General features: G+C 35.9%; 1 protein-coding gene across 1 annotated transcript; it reads left to right on the top strand.

The window, feature by feature from the left end:
- Positions 1-16,091: 16,091 nt before the first annotated feature.
- Positions 16,092-22,556, top strand: LOC140812204 (endonuclease III homolog 1, chloroplastic). Its single transcript, XM_073170426.1, has 10 exons — positions 16,092-16,266; positions 16,373-16,494; positions 18,725-18,788; positions 19,291-19,409; positions 20,033-20,099; positions 20,765-20,856; positions 21,039-21,176; positions 21,271-21,375; positions 21,884-21,967; positions 22,296-22,556. Exons 1-10 carry the CDS (start codon positions 16,137-16,139, stop codon positions 22,434-22,436), a joined length of 1,062 nt encoding a protein of 353 aa, XP_073026527.1. The 5' UTR covers positions 16,092-16,136; the 3' UTR covers positions 22,437-22,556.
- The last annotated feature ends 2,801 nt before the right edge of the window (positions 22,557-25,357 follow it).

The raw sequence follows: 25,357 nt of genomic DNA, 5'->3' as shown, positions 1-25,357 counted from the left end.
TCAAATACATGTATTATTCTGTATGTTCTCCCTAACCAGTAATAAAAGACAGTACATAAGAAAAGATAACTACTGGTCCATTTGCTACGCCCGTGATCTCCATGCTAATACGATCATCTCTGTCTCGACCCAGATCCTGCCCCACCTGTTGTTATGCACACATACAGACATAACAACAGCCGGAAAACCGGTGAGAACAAATCCCAGTATAAACATGTAACATGCATATAAAACAGTCTAAACATGAAACATGCTGATATGAATATCCTTCATATATAATCATGCAATGCAAATCTAATCATGTCTAGATGCGACTCGACTAGAACTCTAGGGATCCCGTGGTGAATAAGACGTCACTATCTGTCACCTACCCTCCCAATCGAGGTGCTGTACGTCTTATTCCTAGACTTCGGCCTGATCTGTATCCGCGTCTACAATAGGGGCGGTGATCTTCCCCTAAGCTGTGATATCGCCGAACGTCTAGTAGTCTGCCTGATCTCCAGACTGTCCTATCTTAATGCATGAATACACAATCTGTAAACAAGCATAATCATTCTAATGCAATGCCACATGATCTGTAAACAAAGCATAGCAAGATTTGTATACAATTCTATAAACAAATCTATAAACAATTATAATCATATCAAGGTATGAACAATAAAACAAAGGTATGCACAATAAAACAAGTATGTGATTTTGGTTGGGAAACTCAAATGTGATCTCATTTGAGTCGTGATTCCCCAAACAAAACATGTACTATACCTTTCTTGCTAAACCTTTATCGATGTCTAGATCTCGATGCCGAAGTGAGGTAGGATGAATCTGAAATGACAATGTTGAAGTATACAATATCACTTCCCATTTCAATTCAACACCTAAACAAATCAATAATCAATTCCGGTATAGTCTGACGGCATAACGGCGTACTTTCTCGATACCGATTAACCCAATTCAACATATATTAACATGGTACAATTCTCAACTCATAATCATCACAATACTTATGTCAAGATTCCAAAATCTGCATAATTTCAACACTAAACATGCTGGAAAAATCGTAACAATTGCATACGATATCCGTTCTTCGATCCGTTTACGGTCCTACAATATCTACCATCTCAAGAACACAATATAACTATCATAATCTAATTTCCCAATCATCTGAATTTCGAAACTTGCTGGAAATGAATGAAACTTACCTCACTTTGTAGCTACTAACGAGAGGAGTTCAAAACCGAAGTCAGATTTAAGGTTGGATGGCTAAATCTTGTAAAAGCACAAATTATAAGCTAAAGGAAATGAAGCTTTTCTCCTCTGAAGTCTACCTTTTCCCTGCTGAATGAAGAAGAAATCGTGCATTTAGTATATATACTTTGCATGTTTCAAGACACATGGCACATCCTTTGGTGTACACGGCTCTCGCTCGGGCGGTCCAAAGTTGCCGCCCGGGCGAGAAACTCTCGGCCCTGGACTACTTTACACGCTCGCTCGGGCGAGCAAAAACTTCCGCCCGGGCGAACAACTCTCGGCCTTCGCCCATTCCAGCAGCCTCGCTCGGGCGGTCAAAACATCCGCCCGGGCGAGTGACTCTCGACCCTCTTCTCCGAGGCATTCTCGCTCGGGCGGTCAACAGCGTCCGCCCGGGCGAGTCACTTTCGCCCAAAAATTTACATATTTAACTTTTAAATCTCAACATAATCTGGTTGCATTCATATCTTAAACTAACGTGTTTTAAAATCTTGGGCATTACAAACAAGCACGCCCCACCGCCTCATGAGGGTGCAACCATGTGCAAGCTTACACACCAGCAAGATTTGGAGCACGACCGCGCGTCCACCCTTGCCAAAAGTGAAGATATGAAATAACGCACGTGACAATGGATAGGAAATAATTTTTTTTCCTATTTTAGAGTTATAATTCATTAAGAAACTTAAAGATTATTATCTTTTGGTTTTATAAACATGTATACCTGAATTTATTGACAATTATTAAAGATTATCGATAGTTTTGTGAGTTTTCTCTCAAACTAAAAAGCTTTGTCTTTGTTCTTTCTAAAATCAAACTTATCAAAATTTAATCTTTATGACGTTTGTCAATCGTTATTCACGCAAATTGTCAAAGAAGAGTTTTTGAAGGTTTAATTGAATTTGTCATTTATTCTAGTGTTATTTATTACTAAACTTCAATGGTGTATTGCTCAAACACTTTTCATAGATTCAGACAAAAACACCAAGAATTATTTTTTGTTTACTGAATTGAGGGCGCTATTACATCCAAATCGTGTTTGCTTTTCATGTGTACAAGTATTCATATAATTTTTTCCCTAAGAAACCATATATATTCTCACCTCATTTCACGTATTCAAATTACTTCAATCAGATTGATTTCTTGCTAATTGTTGATGTTAGTAGTGAAGCCCAAGTCTCCTACCTTGCTGGTCTGGATGGAAGCCCAAGTCCATATTTTTGCTGGCTTCATCTTTGGGCCCAAGTGGTGTACTGTGTACGTTTCCTAAGCCCATTTATAACTCTTATATATTACCTGGGCTCTTGGGTTGGGGGAAAAAATAATTTTTCAACACTCTCGATTCTTCTGGTTTTCTCTTTTCGATTGTGCGCCTTCTTTCCCAAAAAGATACTCTCCTCTCCTCTGTACTCCTAGGGTTTGATCGGCTCTCCGGTTGATCATCTTGATCATCAGGCAGTAGCGGTATTGCTTTCTTGTGTGCGCTTCCTTGTGAGAAGCAGGTTGCGAGACCGTGTTTACTAGGGTTCATGTGCGTTGGTGTCTGAGGTATCTTGTGACAGAGAGTACCGAGATATCTGAGATCGGTAGTGCATTGGCTTGAGTCTGAGCTCGTTGTGAACGTAGATCGGCGTTCCTTTTCTGGTTGAACCACGTATTTGGTTGTTTCTTCCCTTTTCTCCTTTTATTGTTAGTTTACGGTTTCAGGTTTGTATGTATTGCGAAATCCTTACAGTGGTATCAGAGCCAGGTTTGGTTTCTTGGTTCGGTTTCTTGACTTCCGTTGAGAACTAGGATTTTGGTACCTTACTGGTTGATATTCTCGTTTCTGAGTTCTTTACCGGTTGACTGTTCTTGTTTCAGTTCTTGTCCCAAGATTTGTTCGGTTCTGTGAGTCTTACTCTGTACAGTGTCTTGTTCTCTTTAATTTTGGTTTTGTCTTTTGGTGCTTGCGAGGCACTGCCATGGCATCAAGAGTTGTGACACTCCCATTTGATGGAAAAGGGGACTTCGGTTCCTGGAAAAAGAAAATGAAGGCCCTACTATCCTATAACAAGGTGCTGATTGCTCTAGAAGTTGATGAGAACAGGTGGTCCGATGCTCAGAAAGCAAAGAAGACTGAGATCAATGAGATTGCTTACAATCTTATTGTTCTCAGTCTTTCCGATGCCATCCTGAGACAGGTAGATGGCTGTGATGACCCCATAGCCATCTGGGGTAAACTCGATTCCCTCTATACCACGCTATCTGCTTCTCATCTCATATATTTAAAGTGTTCTCTGTTTTCTTATAAAATGGACAGTTCTAAGTCTCTTGATGATAATCTTGATGAATTTTTGAAACTGACTTTGCTCTTTAAAGGGACTCAGCAAGAACTTGATGATTCTAGCCTTGCTATGATTCTGTTAAATTCTTTGCCTGAAAAATATCAGGTTGTTAAAGACTCCTTGCAATACACTGGGGTAGTTCCGAAGCTTGAATTAGTTGTGAATGGGCTTAGGGCTAGAGAACATGAACTTAAGACTCAGAAAAGAACAGGGAACAATCTGTTTGTTAAAACCAATAAGGTAGAAACTATTTCTAATGACAAACCCGGAAAGGATAAGAAGAATAAGAAGAAAGAAACTAGAAATTGTCACTTCTGTGGTAAAAAGGGTCATCTGAAAAAACAATGCTATAAGTTTCTTTCTACTCAAAAAGGAAAAGATAAGGAAACTAAAGGGTCTAATGTTGCTTGTATATCAGGAAGTCATTCTGATGTGTATGAGGTTCTGAATGTTTCTGATATTCCTATTAGTGACCGCTGGATTCTTGATTCTGGCTGTTCTTTTCACATGTCTCCTAATCTTTCTTGCTTTGAGAACTTGAATGAATCGTGTAATGAAACGGTGTTCATGGGAAATAACAATTCCTGTAAAGTTAAAGGAATTGGTGATGTAGTTCTCTGTCTTGATAATAATAAGAAGATTAGGCTGACTAATGTGAGATATATCCCCTGTTTGAAACGTAATCTGATCTCCCTTGGTACTCTAGATGATATAGGTTGCTGTTATAAAGCTGAAAAATCTTTATTGAATGTTTATAAGGGTGACAAGTTAATCTTGTATGGTTCAAAAGTCTCTGACCTGTATATATTGAATGGTTCTCATGTAAATACCTGTGCAAATACTGTTGTTAGTACTAATCCTGCAGATACACAAAGATGGCATCTTCGGTTAGGACACATGAGCAACAAGGGGCTTCAAGTACTCCACAACAGTGGAGTACTAGGTAAAGATTCTTTTTCAGAAGTTCCCTTTTGTGAAACTTGTGTGCTAGGTAAACAACATAGGTTCAAATTCATTAAGGGTACTCATTTATCTAAGTCCAAACTGGAATATGTGCATGCTGATTTGTGGGGCCCTGAAAAGAGTCCCTCACATGGTAATAACAAGTATTTCTTGTGTATTGTGGATGATTTTACTCGTTATGTTTGGACCTTCCTTTTAAAAACTAAGGATGAGGCTCTTGAAAAATTTAAAAGCTGGAAAACCTTAGAGGAAAATCAAACTGACTGTAAAGTCAAGATTTTGAGAACTGATAATGGCTTAGAGTTTTGTAACAATGAGTTTGACTTGTTTTGTTCTGAAAATGGTATTTTAAAACATAGGACTGTTCGGAACACACCACAACAAAATGGTGTTGCTGAAAGAATGAATAGAACTCTATTAGAAAATGTTAGGTGCTTGTTGTTTACTGCTGGTTTACCTCGGGGCTTTTGGGGGGAAGCCCTATATACTGCCACCTACCTTGTCAATAGGAGTCCTAACAGTTCTATAGCCTTCAAAACTCCCTTAGAACGATGGACTAACAGGAAACCTAGCCTTAGTCACCTTAGGATCTTTGGTTGTGCAGCCTATGCACACACCAAAGATGGTAAGCTGGATCCCAGATCCTTAAAGTGTGTCTTTCTAGGCTACCAACAGCAACATGGGACTAAGGGATATAGATTGTGGGATAGAAACACTAGAGGTGTCAAGATCATTGTGAGCCGAGATGTGATTTTTAATGAAGACTCTTTTCCGTGTAAGCTGCAGGACAATGCTGCTAAACCAGAGAGTGAGAACTTGAGAGATGCTAAGACTACACCTTTTGAGGTGGAGACTCAACAAGGAGCTGTTCTTGGTGACATTCCCTTAGGGGATAATCATCATAGGGATAATGAGGCTGTGGATAATGAGAACCCAACACCTGAGGTTAATGATGGTGAAGAACCTGTGGACCATGAGGTAGAGGTTCAGGAACTAGTTCATGATGAGTTAGACAACTATCAATTGACTAGAGATAGGGAACCCCGGGCTAGGAGACCTAACCCCAGATTCACCTATGCTGATTTAGTTTATACAGCACTCATAGCAGCTCAAAATGTCCAGTATTCTGAGCCAAACACCTATAAAGAATCCATAGAGTCTAAGGACAAAAATCAGTGGATGAATGCCATGATAAGTGAGCTTGAGTCTCTTAAACAAAATAAAACTTGGGTGCTCGTTCAAAAGCCTAAAAATCAGAAAGTTGTTCAATGTAAATGGTTGTTTAAAATCAAAGAAGGTCTGAATCCCAGTGATCCACCTAGATTTAAAGCTAGGTTAGTTGCTAAGGGATTCACTCAAAGGGAAGGCATTGACTTTAATGAGATTTTCTCCCCTGTTGTTAAATACAAAACCATTAGAATTATGCTTGCTTTTGTTGTCCATTTTGATCTTGAACTTGAACAACTAGATGTTACCACTGCCTTCTTGCATAGTGATTTGAATGAGACTATTGTGATGGCTCAACCTGAAGGTTTTATTGATAAAGATCATCCTGATTTTGTGTGTTTGCTGAAAAAGTCATTGTATGGCTTAAAACAGTCTCCTAGACAATGGTATCTTAAGTTTGACTCATTTGTGATTGGAATTGGCTTTAAAAGGAGTAGCTATGACAGCTGCTTCTACTATAAATCTGTTGATAACATCCCTTTGTATTTACTGTTATATGTTGATGACATGCTATTGATTAGTAAGTCTATGTCTCTTATTACTAATCTGAAAAATTCTCTTAGCTCTGTGTTTGACATGAAGGATCTTGGCCATGCTAAGAAGATTTTGGGGATGTATATTGAAAGAGATAGGGAAAAGAATTACCTAAAGCTGCATCAAACACCTTACTTAAGGAAGGTGGTATCACTGTTTGGTAACACTGAAACTAAACCTGTTAAGTTGCCATTAGCTAATCATTTTATACTCCATAAGGGTCAATGCCCTAAATCTGATAGTGAGTTAGCTAAAATGCAAGATAAGCCTTATGCCAATTTGATTGGATCTCTCATGTATTCAATGATCTGTACTCGCCCTGATTTATCATTTGCTATATCAGTGCTGTCAAGATACATGTCTAATCCTGGTATTGATCACTGGCGTGTTTTGAAATGGGTTTTGAATTATGTTAATTCTTCAGTGGATATTGGTTTGGTCTATGGTAAGTCAGATGTCCTTAATCTTAAAGGTTATGTTGATTCTGATTTTGCTGGGGATCGTGACTCTAGGAAATCTACCACTGCTTACTGTTTCATGCTAGGGAATAGTTTTATTTCTTGGAAATCACAGCTGCAGCCTTTAGTAGCCTTATCCTCTACTGTGGCTGAATATGTTGCTATGTGTGATTGCATTAAAGAATCTGCTTGGCTACATGGTTTGCTATCTGAAATTGATGTTATTTCTGATACTCCTACTGTACTATGTGATAATCAAAGTGCAATTCATCTTAGCAGGAACCCTGTTTACCATGATAGGACTAAGCATGTAGATATAAAATTCCACTATGTTAGAGACATGATTGCTGCAGGTAAAGTTAAGGTTGTGAAGGTTCCCACCGAGGACAACCCGTCAGACATGGGGACTAAGATTGTTCCAGCCCCTAAGTTTAGACACTGTCTTAATCTACTGGGCATGGGATAATCTCCTACCTCGGGCTGGTTTAAGAGCGATGATGATACTCATGAGCCATTTAATGCACTATTTTGGATCGATGATAGATTGGAGACTTCTGCCTCAAGGTGGAGTATGTTAGTAGTGAAGCTCAAGTCTCCTACCTTGCTGGTCTGGATGGAAGCCCAAGTCCATATTTTTGCTGGCTTCATCTTTGGGCCCAAGTGGTGTACTGTGTACGTTTCCTAAGCCCATTTATAACTCTTATATATTACCTGGGCTCTTGGGTTGGGGGAAAAAATAATTTTTCAACACTCTCGATTCTTTTGGTTTTCTCTTTTCGATTGTGCGCCTTCTTTCCCAAAAAGATACTCTCCTCTCCTCTGTACTCCTAGGGTTTGATCGGCTCTCCGGTTGATCATCTTGATCATCAAGCAGTAGCGGTATTGCTTTCTTGTGTGCGCTTCCTTGTGAGAAGCAGGTTGCGAGACCGTGTTTACTAGGGTTCATGTGCGTTGGTGTCTGAGGTATCTTGTGACAGAGAGTACCGAGATATCTGAGATCGGTAGTGCATTGGCTTGAGTCTGAGCTCGTTGTGAACGTAGATCGGCGTTCTTTTTCTGGTTGAACCACGTATTTGGTTGTTTCTTCCCTTTTCTCCTTTTATTGTTAGTTTACGGTTTCAGGTTTGTATGTATTGCGAAATCCTTACAGTTGCACTTATATTTTCTCTTGGACTCTTAATTCTCACTTTCTATATATTTCAAAAATGTCTTCATTCACCAAAACACTCTTCAAATCGAATTTGATGATGTGTACGCACTGTCAGATGAAGGAATGGTTTCCATGTTTTTCACTCTGGAAGCATCTAGACTGAGAGGATTTTGGGGTTGTGCTAGCCATGTTTACAAGGAAGGACTCAATCAATTCCTTGCTACTGCAACAATTGAACACCAATATGTTATGTGCACTTTTGGAGGGCATAACATCTCATTTGACCAGAAGTTATTTGGTGAAAATTTCAATGTGCCTTGCGAAGACATTCATGAGTTTTTCAAGCTGCCTTCTGGGAACATTGACAAGATAAGATTGAAGTTCTCTCTGTCTAGAGCACCTATTAAGTCTTCTAGAAAGAATAAATAAATGAAGATAAATATATATTGTTGAATGATATCGTGGCCAAAACCCTTACTACTGAAGCCGGATCATTCGATGCCTTCATTGTGGAACACTTTAAGCTGATGGTGTCCATTTCATCTAGCATCAAGATAAACTAGTCTACCTTCTTGTATAACATTCTGTTAACCATGATCTCCACACAAGACAAACAATCTCAAGGTTTTACAGTGCTAGTCTGAATAATAATGGAAAGGGAACAATTATAGATGGGACTATCTACAACATTTCATGTTCACAAAGTTCTCAATGAAAAGTCCATTGTAACATACAAGGCTAAGAAAATTTTCGTAGAAGAAGATCTGCTGCAAGTGAAAAAGGAATTGTTGAAAAGGATAAAAAGTCCTAGGAATGGACTAGTTAAGATTAAGTCAGTCATGGAAGCTTCTGAGTTACAGATTAGGATCAGCTACCCTCGACTATAGCATTCTCTCCTGTAGTTGAGAAAAAGAATAGAACAAAAAAGATCAAGCTCATCAAACATTTCAACAAGCCACTCAGATCGGATGCAAATCATGTTGTTCCTATAAGAAAAGTATTTTCTGGGCTAAAAATCACTGAAATAGATGTTTCATCAACTCAATATGGACTTCGATTGAACTGAAAGAAATTATATGGTATTTTAATTGATCCAACTGAACTCCTTTCATCAGTGCTAGAGACTATCAATATGTCTATGCAAGAAGTTGAAAACATAGTACAAATCAAGATGGAAAAGTTTGACAAATGGGTGGACCATAGAATAATCATTCATTTGTCTCAAATTAAGACTATGAAGAAGTTGGAAATTTTGATAGAGTTGAAAAATCAGATGCTGGAATGGATTGAAATCGATCTGATCTAAGAAGCCCTCGAAAGTAGAGATTTCATTGAAATGATGATGAGATAAAGCACATTGCGATAATGCTAAATAAGAAGTGAGATGATTTCAATTCGTATTGACCAACAACATGGGACTATGCTGCCGTGATTAGTAAATTGGAAATGGATGCTCTCGAGTTGTCCATGAGTGTGAAAATCATGAGGCGAGATCTTGAACTGCCTCTCTCTTTGAAAACACCGATATATATACTATATTATTAAGTGTGAGGACATGATAATAACTACCTAGAGAGAACACCAACTTTTTTTTCCAATTTTACCCTTATATTATACTAATATTACACATTTGTTTTTTTTTAAATTTCAACACACTTTTATTTTTATTTTTTTAATTTCAATCATTCAAATATCAATTTATTTCCTCCATAATTTGTTAAATTTCACTTTACTCCATCGATAATGATAAAAAAAGATTGTACACACGCATCGCGTGTGCAGAGTAACTAGTATATATTAAGCAAGAGACCTTTAGAGTAACTAAATTTTGATGTCATGTTCTGTTTTACTAATTATATATATTATTAATGCAAGTCACATGTAGTTTAGCGGATAAAATTTTTGTTTCTTAGCCATGAGATTGTAGGTTCAATTCCTACTTGGATTTATTTTATTCCTTTTTTCTATTTATTTTTTTAGTTCATATATCAAAACTACAGTGTGGCTACTCACTATTTCTTATAAATATATTTTGATTTTCATTTAAATATAAACCAAATAAATTATTAAAAATATCGTACAAGCACGCAACGCGTGCGTCGGTGTACTAGTTATAAGAATTAGTAAAGTTGGATTTAACATCAACCAGCTCTAGTTAGACAGACCGAAAACTCATTCTCACCCAAAAAAATGATCCACGTCTGTCTTAAACACAATCTACTTTTCTCAGACAAGAATCCACTGGGTGAAATTTAGATAGCTAATTAGATTGAGTGCCAAACTTTTTGAGTATATCTTTAGTATATTTGGTTTGGCTGATGAAGATACCATTTTCAAGCTGCTTAATTTTTAATCAAAGGAAAAATTTGAGTTCTCTCATCATACTCATTTTGAGTTGTTCCTGCATTATCTTTGCCGAAATGTAGGAGTAAATTTTTTTAAATGTTCCAACATATCTAAAATCTCACTAAAGAATATGGAAAGTCATGAATGTTTTACGTTTTCCTCTGAATATGAAAAGTATAAAATCTAAAATCTTTAGTTTCATAGGTTCCAGTTGTGAGCTAAAGTCGAGGCAAGGGCTGGGACCACAGCTTGTGAGCGAGGAAGCGAAGGTGAGCGTAAGGATGCGTTTTACGTGTTGCTGGTGCGTGAGCTTCAGGGCCTTGAGCATCTGGTCTGAGTCCAAAAGGGCTTTACCATGGTCTTATTTATTGTCTAAGGAAGGGGTCTAGGGCCTGGTTCGTGGTCGTTTTGAGCCGTGGTCCGTTCGGAGTCGTAATTTGTCCGAACATGTCAAAAAAGAGCGAATTGACCTTAGGTTAAATTTTAACTCCATGTTTCTATTTTTGGCTTGGACTTGGGGACTTCCAGCAACTTATATTAAGTCTTAGGATGTTAATAAGGATCTAGTCTCGGGTTGATTCGAGTCGGGAGGGTAGTTTGGTAATTTGTTTTACCAAAACGCGAAAACGGTGGTAAACGAGCCATCCAGGAAGCGAATTGAGTCGTTTTTGAAACGTAGGTCCTAAGATTGAATTTCCAGCAATTTACTGGATATTTTTGGGTGTTTTTAAAGTTTTGAAATCCAATCGTCTCCTTGAGTCAAATTTTAAGGTCGTCCGGGTACGTATAGCATTGAATCTTGTGCGGTCGGTTCGAGTAAAGTCGATGGCGGTTTGCAACTTCCTAAAACAATTCTAAATCATGTTAATGTTATTTTCATAAGTTTTAAATTATATGCATGATATATGATATTTTTAGAAGTTTTAACGTATTTTGCACATACATGCTATTTTTAGCAATCTCGGTATATATGAATGATATAAAGCATCTTTTTGGAAAATTTTAAAAGAATATGGAATGTCATGAATTTTTTATGAAATGATATAGTAAAGGAAAATATTTTTGGGGAATGTGAATTGATCATGAAGAAAAGATAATAAGGGATCCGTTGAAAACGGGAACGTTGAACTTACAATGAAAAAGGAGTGAACCATCGAGAATGGGGGCGGGAATCTCAATGATAATGGATCCGTTGAAAACAAGAACTGTGAAGTTATTTTTATGATAGTCGGTAGGATCTTCGAAAAAGTGGACGTTGAACTCGGCAACCTAGTACTATGATTTATAAATTAATCAATCGAATAAAGGTTGTCACTTTCGAGGATCGGAATTCACACAGAAAGGATAATTTTAAATGTAAAATATTCATATCTACGCATGATTTCAAAAGTTGCATATTTTGAAGGTTTTATGATTGCATGGAAAAATCTATTTTCAGTAAAAGTAGTTTTTATGCATATGATTGTATATTTATGTACTTGCTATATGAGATTTGAGCATGCTGAGTCATTAGACTCACTAGGTTTGAATGGTTGTAGGTAATGATGATGTTGAGTCGTGAGGTGCGGACTATCGAGTTATCCGGAAGGCACAGTGCATACCCGAGGACCTAGAAATTACGCATATGTGAAAGACTTTTGATGATTTTATGGATAATCGCTTTTATTTATTGACTGTTAGGATGCTAGAATTTATTGAGTTGAATTTTAGAGTTTTATTGTTTTATTTACTTATTCTGCATGAGGGGTTTTGGATATTATGGAATTCATTTATTTGATTATTTATGCTAGTTTATTTATGATTAATCAATTATGCATGATTTAAAAAAACTACTGTAAATTAATCTAATTTGAAGTAGGTCGTTTTAGTTGGTATCAGGTGCGATGGTTTTTAAAAGGGTTATGCCTGATGCTGTTTCCGAGGATCTCGAGAAGTCACGCATCAATGTTTGTGAGTTTATTACTTTAATTTTTTTTATTATTTATCTTATTATTGATTTAATTGTTTAAATGTACTTGCTTTTACTGACTGTCAAAAATAAAATAACTTAAGGTATTTTAAGATTTATAATTGATAGAGGATGTAGAGTTAGTTAAAACTTTGATTTCCTTGAGACTAAGAAATTTGGTATAAATGTATAAAAATGGAAGACTGACATATCAGAGTACGCGGCGAAAGACGTGATAGAATGAAAAATTTAATCCAAGCGGATTAAACATGAAATGAATGAGGGAGCCTAAACTTTTCAATAATCAAAACTAGAAAAAATTTCGAAAACAAAATTTTATTTAAGGGAGGGAAATTATAATGCCCGAAAACCCGAAAACACTAACCACATGCATGCATGAAAATTTATTTTAATTTATTTAAATGAGTGGTCTAGAATAATGTTTTAGTATTTACATGGTTAAATGATTATTAATCGATTGTTAAGAATGTAAACTTTCTACAGTCGAATACGCGATGTACGGCAAAAGGTGAGAAAATCGGGGACGATTTTAATAAGGTTTCTATTTTTAGAAACTTGGAATTTAGTAAGTCCAAATTGGGATAGCGACAAATTTAATTATAGTAAGAGACGAACTTAATCGGTAGCAAACTTTCACTAGAAAATAAGAAGTTCAGGTTTACGAAACTAGAAACAAGTGGCACCGAATATTTTTAGATATTATTGGGACTTTTTAGTGAATTAAATATGTATTTAATTAACACCTTAATGAGCCTAGTTTGTTGGTGGTTAATTAATTAGTTATAGGGCTCATTATGAATAATTAAGCCCAATTAACAACTTAATTGTTTAATTAAATAAAACCCCACCCTACATCCCCAATAAACTCACGTCTCCCACATTTTTCAGCAGCACACACACTCATGCACACATCACACACACAACACTAGGACTCTAGAGGCCGAACCATAGAGGAGAGGAAGGAAGGAGATTTCGCGTCCCGTTCATCTCTCGTCGCGTAGTATCTCGTGTATCGTATAATTAAAAGATCAAGGCATGTTTTCAAACCTTTTTTCAAGCACCATTCAACATGTATTATTGCATGTATGCTGATGTGTATGAAAAATTTATAAAAGTGTTGTTTTTAATCTCATGCATGTGCATGTCATGTTTTCATAAAAGATTTTTGAGGTTTATTAAATTGTTGAGGGAAGGATGCAAACCGAGGGTTCCAAAGGCTGGTCTAGACATTTAGGAAGAGAATTTAATGGACAAAAGATGACCAATGAGCCACAAGGGGTTGTGCACACCTGCACGCCAATCCCATGAAGGCCGAGAGGGTAAGGGTGCGGCTTTGGGGTCCATACAGCTAAGGGGGCTGCATGGGGCCCTAGCCACGGTGATCATATGAAGGGCTAGGATAGGTCCGGTCAGGGCTTGGATGAGTTGGTTGAGTGCTGGAACCGAAACTCCACAAACATGCGTTGGTTGGGATGTTTTGGGGCGTGTGGTTCCTAGGGATAAAGGTGTGGTGCAAGGCCTGGTCTAGGGGCTAGGGACATGCCTTAGGGTCCTGGTGAGGGTCTAGTGTGAGCCAAAAACCGAGCCAAGGGCTGGGACCACAGCTTGTGAGCGAGGAAGCCAAGGTGAGCGTGCAGATGCGTTTTACGTGTTGGAGTGCATGAGCTTCAGGGCTTTGAGCATCTGGTCTGTGTCCAAAATGGCCTGACCATGGTCTTATTTAATGTCTAAGGAAGGGTTTTAGGCTCTGGTTCGGGGTCGTTTCTAGCCGTGGTCTGTTCGGAGTCGTAATTTGTCCGAACGTATCAAAAAAGAGCGAATTGACCCTAGGTTAAATTTTAACTCCATGTTTCGGTTTTTGGCTTGGGCTTGGGGACTTCCAGCAACTTGTATTAAGTCTTAGGATGTTAATAAGGGTCTAGTCTCAAATTGGTTCGAGTCAGAAGGGTAGTTTGGTCATTTGTTTTACAGAAATCGCGGAAACGGTGGTAAACGAGCCATCCGGGAAGCGAATTGAGTCGTTTTTTAACGTAGGTCCTAAGATTGAATTTTCAGCAATTTACTGGATATTTTTGGGTTTTTTTAAAGTTTTGAAATCCAGTCGTCTCCTTGCGTCAAATTTTAAGTTCGTCTGGGTACGTATAGCGTTGAATCTTGTGCGGTTGGTTCGAGTAAAGTTGAGGGCGGTTTTCAACTTCCTAAAACAATTCCAACTCATGTTAAATATTATTTTTAGAAGTTTTAAAATATATGCACGATATATGCTATTTTTAGAAGTTTTAACGTATTTTGAATGTATATGCTATTTTTAGCAATATCGGCATATATGACTGATATAAAGCATCTTTTTGGAAAATTTTAAAAGAATATGGAAACTCATGAATGTTTTATGAAATGATAAAGTAAAGAAAATATTTTTGAGGAATGTGAATTGATCGTGAAGAAAAGATAGTAAGGGATCTGTTGAAAACGGAACAGTGAACTTGTAATGAAAATGAGTGAACCATCGAGAACAGGAGGCGAGAATCTCAATGATAATGAATCCGTTAAAAAGGGGAATGGTGAAGTTATTTTTATGATAGTCGGTGGGATCGTCGAAAAAGTGGATGTTGAACCCGGCGGCCTAGTATTATGGTTTATAGATTTATCAATCAAATAAAGGTTGTCACTTTCTAGGATCGGACTTCACATAAAAAGGATAATTTTAAATGGAAAATGTTCATATCTACTCACGATTTCAAAAGTTGCATATTTTGAAGGTTTTATGCTTCCATGGAAAAATCTATTTTCAGTAAAAGTAATTTTATGCATGTGATTGTATATTTGCGTACTTGCTATATGAGGCTTAAGCATGCTGAGTCATTGAGTTGAATGGTTGCGGGTAATGATGATGTTGAGTAATGAGGTGCGGACTATCGAGCTATCCGGAAGGCGCAAGTGCATACCGAGGACATAGAAATTCCATATATGTGAAAGACTTTTGATGATTTTATTGATTATCGCTTCTATTTGTAAACTGTTAGGATGCTAGAATTTATTGAGTTGAATTTTATGCTTTTATTGCTTTATTTACTTATTCTGCATGAAGGGTTGGTCTTTGGATATTATGAAATTCATTTATTTGATTATTAATGTTAGTTTATTTATGATGAATCAATTATGCATGGTTTTTTTTAAAAAAAAACTAGTGTGAATTAAATGAATTTAAAAGTAGGATTGTTTCAAGTAACTCCTCGTTGTTGTCACATTTTAAGATTTTGTGTAACTACAGTTATTTTTCTAGTCATTGATGAGATAAATTTTAAAACGCATAATTAACTTATTTAAATGTTTATGATTATGTGTATTTTCAGTCATAGCTTTTACAAAAAAAAAAAAAAAAAAATCAGTAGAATTTTATGTAGTTGATGTTTCATCTTATACTCTCTCACTTTTTTTTGTTCATGAATAATTTCATTAGAAGGTTTAGTTAATACAACAAACCAAGTTATGTTAGTTAAACCCTAATGATTGAAACTCTTATTAAATTATTATAAATCTTATTAATATGTTCAGAAAAAACTTCCAACATTTTACAAAGATTTACTCTTGTATCAGCATTCAATAGTTTTCAATGTCGAATGGACTGCTCTTTAATTACTCGACTTTTCCAAATTTAATTTAATTTTTTTTTAAAACGGTCCTCTTTTGTAGGATAAAGGTTCTAGATCAATAAAAGATTTAATTTTGAGTAATTTGTTCGATAAATAATTTGTTAGATACATAACAAATTAAAATAAAAAATTGGTTTCAATTCAATTCCCATCTGACCTATTATAAATTCACTTCCAGTACATTATACTCGACTCGACTCGACTCGACTCGGCTCGACTCGGTGTGTATCCACGAGTGCATTCCCTCAGTTCCCCTCAAACAGAATGTCTTTCCCACTCCTCAAAAACATTACTTCACATCAACTAATCTTCTCCTCTTCCTCTGCGAAAATGGTTAGAAGATTCTCAGCTTCCGAAAGGGAAATCTCTTCGGTTGTTCAGTCGAAAGATTCAGGTTAGAATTTGCCAATTTTCTTTGCTATACGCCACTAATATTTCGTTTATTGTCCTTTTACTTTAGAAAGGGTTTGGACAAATTTGAGTTTTGATGATTCTTTCAGGCTCTAATGTTCTAGATGAGGGCTCCGAGAAAAAAATTCTTGTCTTTGTTCGAAAAAGGAGAGCCATGAAAACCCTTCAAGCTAAAGTGAAAGATGTTAAGCCTGAGTTGAATGATGAAAATGTAAGCTTTGATGATATCTTTCTTAAAATTAACATAGAGAGTAATTTTCAACACGTTCTCTTATGTGTACATAAACTATGATTTATTTGTTAGTTGATAAAGTTGGTTTCATTTGTTAGCTGAGTATTATTTTCCAGTCGCGTGTGTTGTTTGCCAGTTAATTCTTCGTTGCTAGCAGAGACCACTTGAAAGGACTATAGTAATGACAAGGGAAAGAAGTAGAGAGGGAGTTGAGGTGGGAAGTGGAATTCGTAGAAGATTAAAGCCAAAAACTGATCCACGTCTTGAATTACATACCAAATTAACTAACTGATTGTCTCAGATCATAAAAATAAGCATGGCGATGACCATGGTTCGCCGAAACGGGAACGGAACGGGCGTTCCGGAACCGGAACGTCAGCAACCTTGACGAGGTTCCGGGTTGTGTAGGTTGATGGCTTGTATCGGCGTTTCATATACTGAAAACGGAGATATAACGGTGGAAAACGGGGATATAACGGTGGAACGGAACCGGAACGCAATTCGCGACGGTTTTGTTTTGAACAGTCGCTACTAGCGACGGTTTTATGTATGTAGCGACGGTTTTTATTCAACCGTCGCCGATTTAACATTGGCGACGGGTTTAACTATAGCGACGGTTTTATTAAACCCGTCGTCAATGTTAAATCGGCGACGGTTGAATAAAAACGGTCGCTAAATTTAGCGACGATTTTTCATAAAACCGTCGCAAATTCGTAATTTAAACATTAATTTCACTAGGGACATTGGAAAGCAAAACACATCGGTTGATGTGAGATAGTGAATCTTGAGTCTTCTTCCCGCTGCATCCATCAACGAAAGACTAATAAAGAAGAGACCGCAAGTTAACTATTTCTATTGAGAAATTTTCATTACAAAATGTGAAAAAAACTAAGTTAATTATAAAATATTTCTATTTTAATTTATGTTAAATAATTTGTAACATCACTTTATATAAGATTTGATGTTTATTATTAGTCCATCACTCTAAATTGATTAAAATTTGTGCTAACTTATATATATCCAATCGAAAATATTTTAAAGTTTTAATTAATTAAGTACAAATAATTTTTAATAGTATATTTAATTTTTGATATGGTTGGAAATATTTTAAATATAATGACAATATAAATTGTGTTCAATAAATTGTTTATAAAATTTTAAAAATATTTAAATTTCTTATTTACATCAAATAATCTATTTAAATGATATTTATTTTAATTTTTATATTTCTAAATATTTTCCAAAATTTTTAATTTTTATATATTTATAATATTTTTTTAAATACCCGTTCCGCGACCGTTCCACGAAATTTCATTGTAACTGGAACGGTAGCATTCGTTCCGATCTCCGCGACCGCGACAGCGAATCATGGTGATGACTGGTTGCTGAAATGATGACACGTCTGCCAAGTTTGTTGTCATTTTCAAAGGGTTATTGTTTGTAAATTGGATTGTCCTTTCTCAGATGAAAGTTGTATAGGATAGTGTCACGCATCCCCTTGATATATCATCAAATTTGTCTTAAATCAAATGTATCGTATAAGCAGCAAAGACCTGCCATGATGGCTCAGTATGTTGTACGTTTTATGAATATTTGTTGCTATATTTAGCTTTTAGAGGACAAGGTCAAGTGTGTCATATAAGCAGCAGTGACCTGCCATGATGGCTACCGGCTACGTATGTTTTATGAATTTTTGTGACTAAATTTAGCTTTTAGATGAAGGCATTATATAGTGCTTTTATTAATGTACTCAAATATCTCATCTATCCAAAAAGTTGTCTCCTGACACGGATGAATTTGAGAGGCACTAGTTTAAGTTGAAAAACACCAAGGAGTAGCATCTAATATCATGTATTAAGAGCTAAATTAGTCTAGTTTTTCATTTGTAGAATTTTGGATTATTTAATGTAAAAATTAGCTTTGGAAAATCATGTATTCGCGATCATCATAGATACCAAAAATACTTTAAGATACTATTTTGTTCCCTCTTGTTTGAATTACTGATACCTTCTCACATTTACTCGCCTTAAGCGTTTTCTGCCTTGTATGAATAAATCAATCCAAATAGGCAAGTCATGTGTCTTTCGAAGTCTGCACGCTGAATGCCACTTAATATTTAGACATGTCAACCATGTAATATGCCTTTATTGACGGCAGCTGTGCCTTAGATTTACTCTTACTTTGAACATGATTGTAACACTTGATGCAGCCTTGCAGCCTACCTGAAATTGAAGATTTTGCATATGGAAAGGCTAGCAGTTTTTCCTCCTTGAGTATGTATCTGGTGTGAATTTGTTACATAATCTATTTAAATTTTAACCACAATAATTGTATTTATTTATTTTAAAGGTTTTCTATGATATTTAAATTCGTGACTTCTTGGTGTCATTGAGTAATTGGTGGTAAAAAATTTCCCACATTTGGAATGACTTTCCCTTGGTTTTAGCTTGAAATCAATCCATCTTTCGCAATTTTAATTAAAACTGGGCAACAATTTTATAATGGTTATATTTTTTATGCTTAGGTTAGTTCTTAAAAATAACTGATAGATTGAAAGATTTTGTAAATATTAATGACAGTCTATGATTTAAAGTCTAAAAAAAATTTGGATGCTTTTAATGTACTAAGATAGGTTATCTAATAGACTTCTTTGATTTGCATGTCCTGCTTATTTATGTGAATGACCTAGTTGATAGTGTTCATTGAGTGGGGACGAAGAATTTCCCCCATTTCATTGACAATCATGCTTTAATTAGCATTGTTCCCCCATTACAGCACATTCACCGACAAACTGGAAAAATGTTCTTGAAGGAATTCGTAAAATGAGGTCTTCTGAAGATGCACCAGTAGACTCAATGGGGTGTGAAAAGGCTGGAAGTTCCCTTCCTCCTGAGGTAGTTTACTTATGATGATTTTCAGCTCATATAATCTATTAAAATTTTAATGGTGTGGCACCATGGAATTTTATGCGTTGTTTTTGGCTGACAAATTTTATGGTTGTTTGCATGGAATAGCCATTTTATTGTGGATTTTGAAACTCAAAGAAACAATGTCTGCCATATCTAGGTTATCACGACTTACTGCTGACGGTTCAATCTACTCTCTACTCGACTCTAATTCTTTTTCACACCTATTTTGAAGTTTTAAAGTATCACCTTGTTAATCATTGGTCTAATTTGGTGTATGTCAGCAGCCAGCCTTCCTTGCAGTCGTATGCCTTTGTTTTATACTGACCTTTGATTCTTTTGATAACGTTAGTGAGATATCTGACCTCGGTTTATTATCCCACATATTGTCCTTTGTTATCTAATGTTGGTCATTTAACCGGGATTTCAAGGTTTTTATTTATTGAAACAATGGCTATATAGGTCACAAGAATTTCCTCGGACTCCCGAAACATTGTCATTGCATGCAGTCATGGTGCATAAATAGTTTTTAAATCTTTAGTTTTTGGTTGATGGACGGAATTTGTGTTTGGCATGGAATTTGTCTGTATTTCCTTTTTATGGTTTGTCAGGAACGAAGATTTGCGGTTCTGGTATCTTCACTCTTATCAAGTCAAACAAAAGATCATGTTACTCATGGCAAGTACTTATTTATTATCAATATCTCAGAGGAATTACCTTTTATATCTTTAGACTTGTTGAATTCAATAAGTAATCATGATATGATGGGGCTGGTGATGCATTGTAAATTAGATTGTACACTGCTCACTTTTTCCTGTATCTATGTTGTTTGCTTGTCTTAGTCTAATCCGTCTTCTTTTCAGAAGTTTTATTATTAATATTTTTGTGGAGGAATAGCTCAACAAAATTGAAATAAACAAACTTGACATTATTGGTGAATTTAACCAGCGTTTGTTGTGCAAGAACAAGAATTCAAATGATAAGATTTGAGCTTCTTTTGAATTTTTTCGGCATGCAGAACATCTTTGCTAGTATCACATTGGAGAAAGTGTTTGAAGAAACATATTAGTAGACTTAATGGTAGAGAAAGGCAGGCTACTGCTAGCTACTAAGCATTTTTAAGTGTTTGGATTTAATGGCTATTTAAATTTCAAATAAATGACAGTTGAAAATAAGGATTTCGTGTTGGAAACTCTAGTTGAGACTTAATTTTGCTTGGTGATGTCATTTATGTATTATTGGGATCTCTGACACGAAGAATGCATATTTAATAATCTTTATTATGGGTGAGATATTCTACCTCGGGTTTGTGTACTAATTTTATTGAGCACTTCGTATTGTAGGTGCTATTCAACGGCTTCTCCAAAATGATTTGCTCACAGCAGAAGCCATGGTCAAAGCTGATGAAGGTGCAATCAAGGACATAATTTACCCTGTATGCTTCTTTTTTTGTAGGTTATTTACCGATTTCATTTTTAATGTACAACATCTAGACGAGATGAAATGGGATTCAATGGTAGATTTTGTACAAAGAAACTGTTAATATATTAGCGAATAGAAACAATTTCACCCCACGTGCTTTGTGTCATCTACTTGGTTCACTTTGACTTTGAGCAGGTGGGATTTTATACAAGAAAGGCAAGCAACTTGAAAAAAGTCGCAAAAATTTGTCTCTCAAAGTACAATGGAGATATTCCTAGTACACTAGAGGAGTTGCTCTTACTTCCAGGAATTGGCCCGAAAATGGCTCACCTGGTACGAGAAGGGATCTATCATATTATTTAAAATGTTTATTTCTTATAATCTTTATTAAATATTTTTCGGAGATGTAAGGTGCTTGCCCTTCTAGATCATGAATGTAGGTTGGAATAATGTTCAAGGTATATGTGTAGACACTCATGTGCACAGGATTTGCAATCGGCTTGGATGGGTTTCACGTCCTGGTACCAAGCAGGTATAATTCATTGTATTTTGAAGATTGTTACTAAATCACTTCTAAATAAGTAACTTCTATGCTGATCAATGTCAACTATCAAGTGTTTGCTAGGAAATTTGGCAGTCATTTTCCTATGCACAACTATTTAGTATACTCTGAGTAGCGGGAGTTCTGTCAAGTGGCCATTTTGGAAGGAATTTACTTAGTATAGGTTCTGAAAATTAACAAATGAGCTTTAACGCCATGAGATTTAGATCTCTCATTCTTGCACCACGTACATCTAATAGATCTGCTCATGTCCTCACTAGTATGATAATGGCTGATCATAATTTTCATAAAGGCTTACTTTCAGTCCCTAGGTGTTCAAGGTCTGTTATCAAAAGTGATGTGATTAGGTTCTGTAATTTTCCCAAAAAAAAGAAAAAAAAAATATATACAAGATACCTGCCAATGACAAATGAGCCATGCAGCAGAGGAATGATATCGATTCACTAGTAATTTACATTGCAATTTTCTTTTTTCTTAGAAAACCTCAACGCCAGAGGAGACTAGAGTATCGTTGCAACTGTGGCTTCCTAAGGAGGAATGGGTCCCCATAAATCCTCTTCTGGTATTTTTACATTAATCTTTACATGGGTACAGGACTGGTTTGCATACTGGTATCATCTTTCAGCTTTTGTCGAGATACCTATGTTCTGTAAACTCGAGTAAAATTTCACCTATCCTTTGTAGGTGGTTCATTTTGAGAAATCGTGCTTTTATTCTCCAAAACGTTGTCTTTCAGGTTCAAAATTTTTAGATGGTTCTAACGATTCATAACCTGAAAGACAGATGTGACCAGTTATTTCTTGTTTGGGCAAATGAGTATCTCATCAAGTTTATAGCACTCTGAACCATTTCCGCGAATATCAATTTACTGCTAACTATTTGGAAAGCAGGTTGGCTTTGGTCAGACCATATGTAAACCACTTAGACCTCGTTGTGACAAGTGCACCATAAGCGGTTTTTGTCCATCGGCATTCCTAGAGGCCAGCCCTTCATCAACGCCTAAGAAATCTCGATTATGCAAGCAGTTGTAGAGGAGTTGCTCGTGAGGACTTTGCTTCCTTTTAACCGCGAGTTATCTGGTCATTGTTTCCTCTATTTGTAGGCAAATCGTGTAATTTGAACTAACATTTCGTGCGATTTTACGTGTTGGCTTAAAAGCTTCGACGGTTAAGCCGTCGAGTGCTCTAGCAACAAATATATCTTTTGCTGTAACTGGATTATTTGTGTAAAATTAAATTAGTTCAATTATTACGAAGTTGCAGACTGCTTTTTATCAATTAATTGATGCAAAAAAATAAAGTTAACAAACATAGATTCCACGTAGTTGGGCTCTTCAAGCTTTGTAACTCATAAATTATTAGGTACAATACAATTTTGTGTTATATGTGGGAGTTGGTTCTCTAATTTTTCACAAGAAAAGCTGATTTTTAGTTGCCAATATCTTGAGGGAATTTTAGCTTGAAGTGTGCTTGTATTTTATGTACGAAACACTGAAAATTATGGTGTGACATAAACAATTGATGACATAACACTTAGGGATGACAACAGGGTGGGTTTGGCAAAACCTAAGAACTGTTCTTGTCCCGTGAAACCCCCGAGTCTCAAGCGAGTTAGATCAGTGAACCCATCATTTTTTTAAATACAACATAAATTAATCATTAAAGTTATTTTTCACCTTTATTATTAATATTTGAGGGAAAAAATATTATTACAAATTAAAATATATCAATTTTTATTCAAATAATAGTTATTAAGAAAATAAAATTTCTAATTATATATTTACATATTCAATTTTAGATATATATTTTCAACATTGGAAAAAATGTAATATATTATTAATAATATATATACACAAATTTTCTATGTTGTTCACATGTCCCCCCGACGGAACATGTTTAATTCAGGGTTTTGTTTAGATCCCACCCGTTGTCCTCTTGAATAGCACCCATCATTGTTTACGTCCGCCACTTTCGTCACTGGGTCTCAGCCAAAAGTGGAAATACGATCGTCGGACTCCCTTTGGGGCCTTCTTCCGTAAACGGGCTCTCTCTGGAGCATTTTCCCTCACGATATCCCTAATCATATCATATCATATTTTTCACAGTCCATTCACATCCTTCAAAATATTTTCCTTTCCTTTTATAAAATATTGTATCTTTCAAACTCGTAAAATATCATTTTCATGAGAAATCGTAAAACCTTTGCATATAGCGGAAAAATATCATATTTTCATTGTAAAAATTTTAAAATATAATTTAGTATATATTATGATTACTTGGGACACTGTCAGACCTTTTGTACTACCCAGCACGTAAAATGATCATTTTATCCTTGGACTCCAAAATTCTCAATTTTGACTTTTTCTCACTTTTATTGACTCGAGCCTATGTCAAATCATCATATAAGCTTAAATTTGAATTCTAACATTTTTCTTATACGTAAACAGGAGAATTTTGATTTATTTACTTATTAACTAAATCGTGAAGCGTTTAAATCCCGAGTTAATTCGAAACATAATATTGTCTTCCCAAATTTTAAACATAAGATTTTCATACTTAAACTACCCTTATGAACCATTAACCAACTCTCGTGGACCACGGTTCGAGAGCCCACACTCTTTCACTAGCAAAAACCGAACCCTAAGCCCTGATTGATCCACGTTTCTCCAAATTTCTCGAACCACCCTCGAGCCACCTAGGACCAGACCTTGCCCAGACCCTTCTAGCCCTACACGAACCCTGCTAGACCATCCCTAACTGATTTGCTCACCATCTCCATTCAGAAAACAAGCCGCGCACCCTAACCTCTCTTCCCACGGCTCGCGACTTTCCTCCCTCCGCGCGTCCAAGAGTCCAGCCATGTTAGGACTCTCCCTAGATCTAGGACACAGTCATCACAGTGCCTCCACCGTGCCTTGTTGAGCCCCTGGTCCAGCCGCCCCCTAGCCGTCACTTAGCCGAAGGGAAACCCTAGGTTCTAGCTTCTATCCATACCACCCATTAGGCAAACTTCCAGCCATCGTTCTTTGCTTAAACGACTTATTTTCCAACCCTTTAATGTCCTCTAGTGGCATCATATCCTTTAGAAATCATAATACATCTCAAGAGAGCATAAAAACGTCAAAACTTTGAAAAATATTCATTCAATCATCAAATAATTTGATCAATATAATTTTCATGCTTAAAAACATAAAACACACATATTATGATTTGAATGGTGCAAAAATAAGGTTAAGAAGTGTGCATTTGCGTTTAAGACGCTCGAAATACGAATAACGAAGCAGTGGAACGTCGGTGACGAACGAATGACGATTTCTATTTTTTTTTCTACCCTTTTTTCTTATCAAAACCCTACCAAAAACCCACCTTGAGATGCAAACGAGTCGGGTAATCGTTGTTAGAAGGAAGAACGGGGAATAAAATCAAAAAATGAATCAGAAAAAAATTGAAATATTCCCTTGCTAAGATTCCTAATTCTTGGCCAGTTTTCCTTCCAACTTACGTGATTGTGTGTGTGTGTGTGTTTTGGTGTGTGTATGTGTGTTTTGGTGTGTGTGTGTGTTTAGGTATATGTGTAAGACTCTTTTAAAAAGAATTTAAAAAGGTTCCTAAACACCTAATTAATTAGCTCAATTAACCATAGTTTAAAATAATTAATTAGGTCTATTAAGATTAATAAAATCATTAGACCTCAAATTAAAAGATTTAAAAATATCCATTTCAAAAAAATCTTTTATAAAATACATAATTTCTTTGTTGCCACTAATTAATTTAAATTTGACCTTAAAATAAAATAATTTTTAAAATATTTAAAATTTTCTTAACTAAAAATAAAAATTTAAATTAAATGTTTAACACCTTAATCGTCTTTGATCCTCCGTCCCCGACCACCACCAATATTCGTCTAAAAATCTTTAAATTACGCAATCGAGCAAAACTCACAATCAATCATT

This window comes from Primulina eburnea, chromosome 14 (assembly GCF_022965805.1).
Source record: "Primulina eburnea isolate SZY01 chromosome 14, ASM2296580v1, whole genome shotgun sequence".
NCBI lineage: Eukaryota > Viridiplantae > Streptophyta > Magnoliopsida > Lamiales > Gesneriaceae > Primulina > Primulina eburnea.
Note: the sequence above shows the minus strand (reverse complement) of the source record. Positions and strands in the feature narration are given on the sequence as shown.

Excerpts from the sequence above, each read along its gene's own strand:
- LOC140812204 (XM_073170426.1), top strand. The coding sequence starts at position 16,137 with ATGTCTTTCCCACTCCTCAAAAACATTACTTCACATCAACTAATCTTC. Across the intron at positions 19,410-20,032 it reads GAAGTTCCCTTCCTCCTGAG|GAACGAAGATTTGCGGTTCT; the intron begins GTAGTTTACTTA and ends ATGGTTTGTCAG. Across the intron at positions 21,376-21,883 it reads CACGTCCTGGTACCAAGCAG|AAAACCTCAACGCCAGAGGA; the intron begins GTATAATTCATT and ends CTTTTTTCTTAG.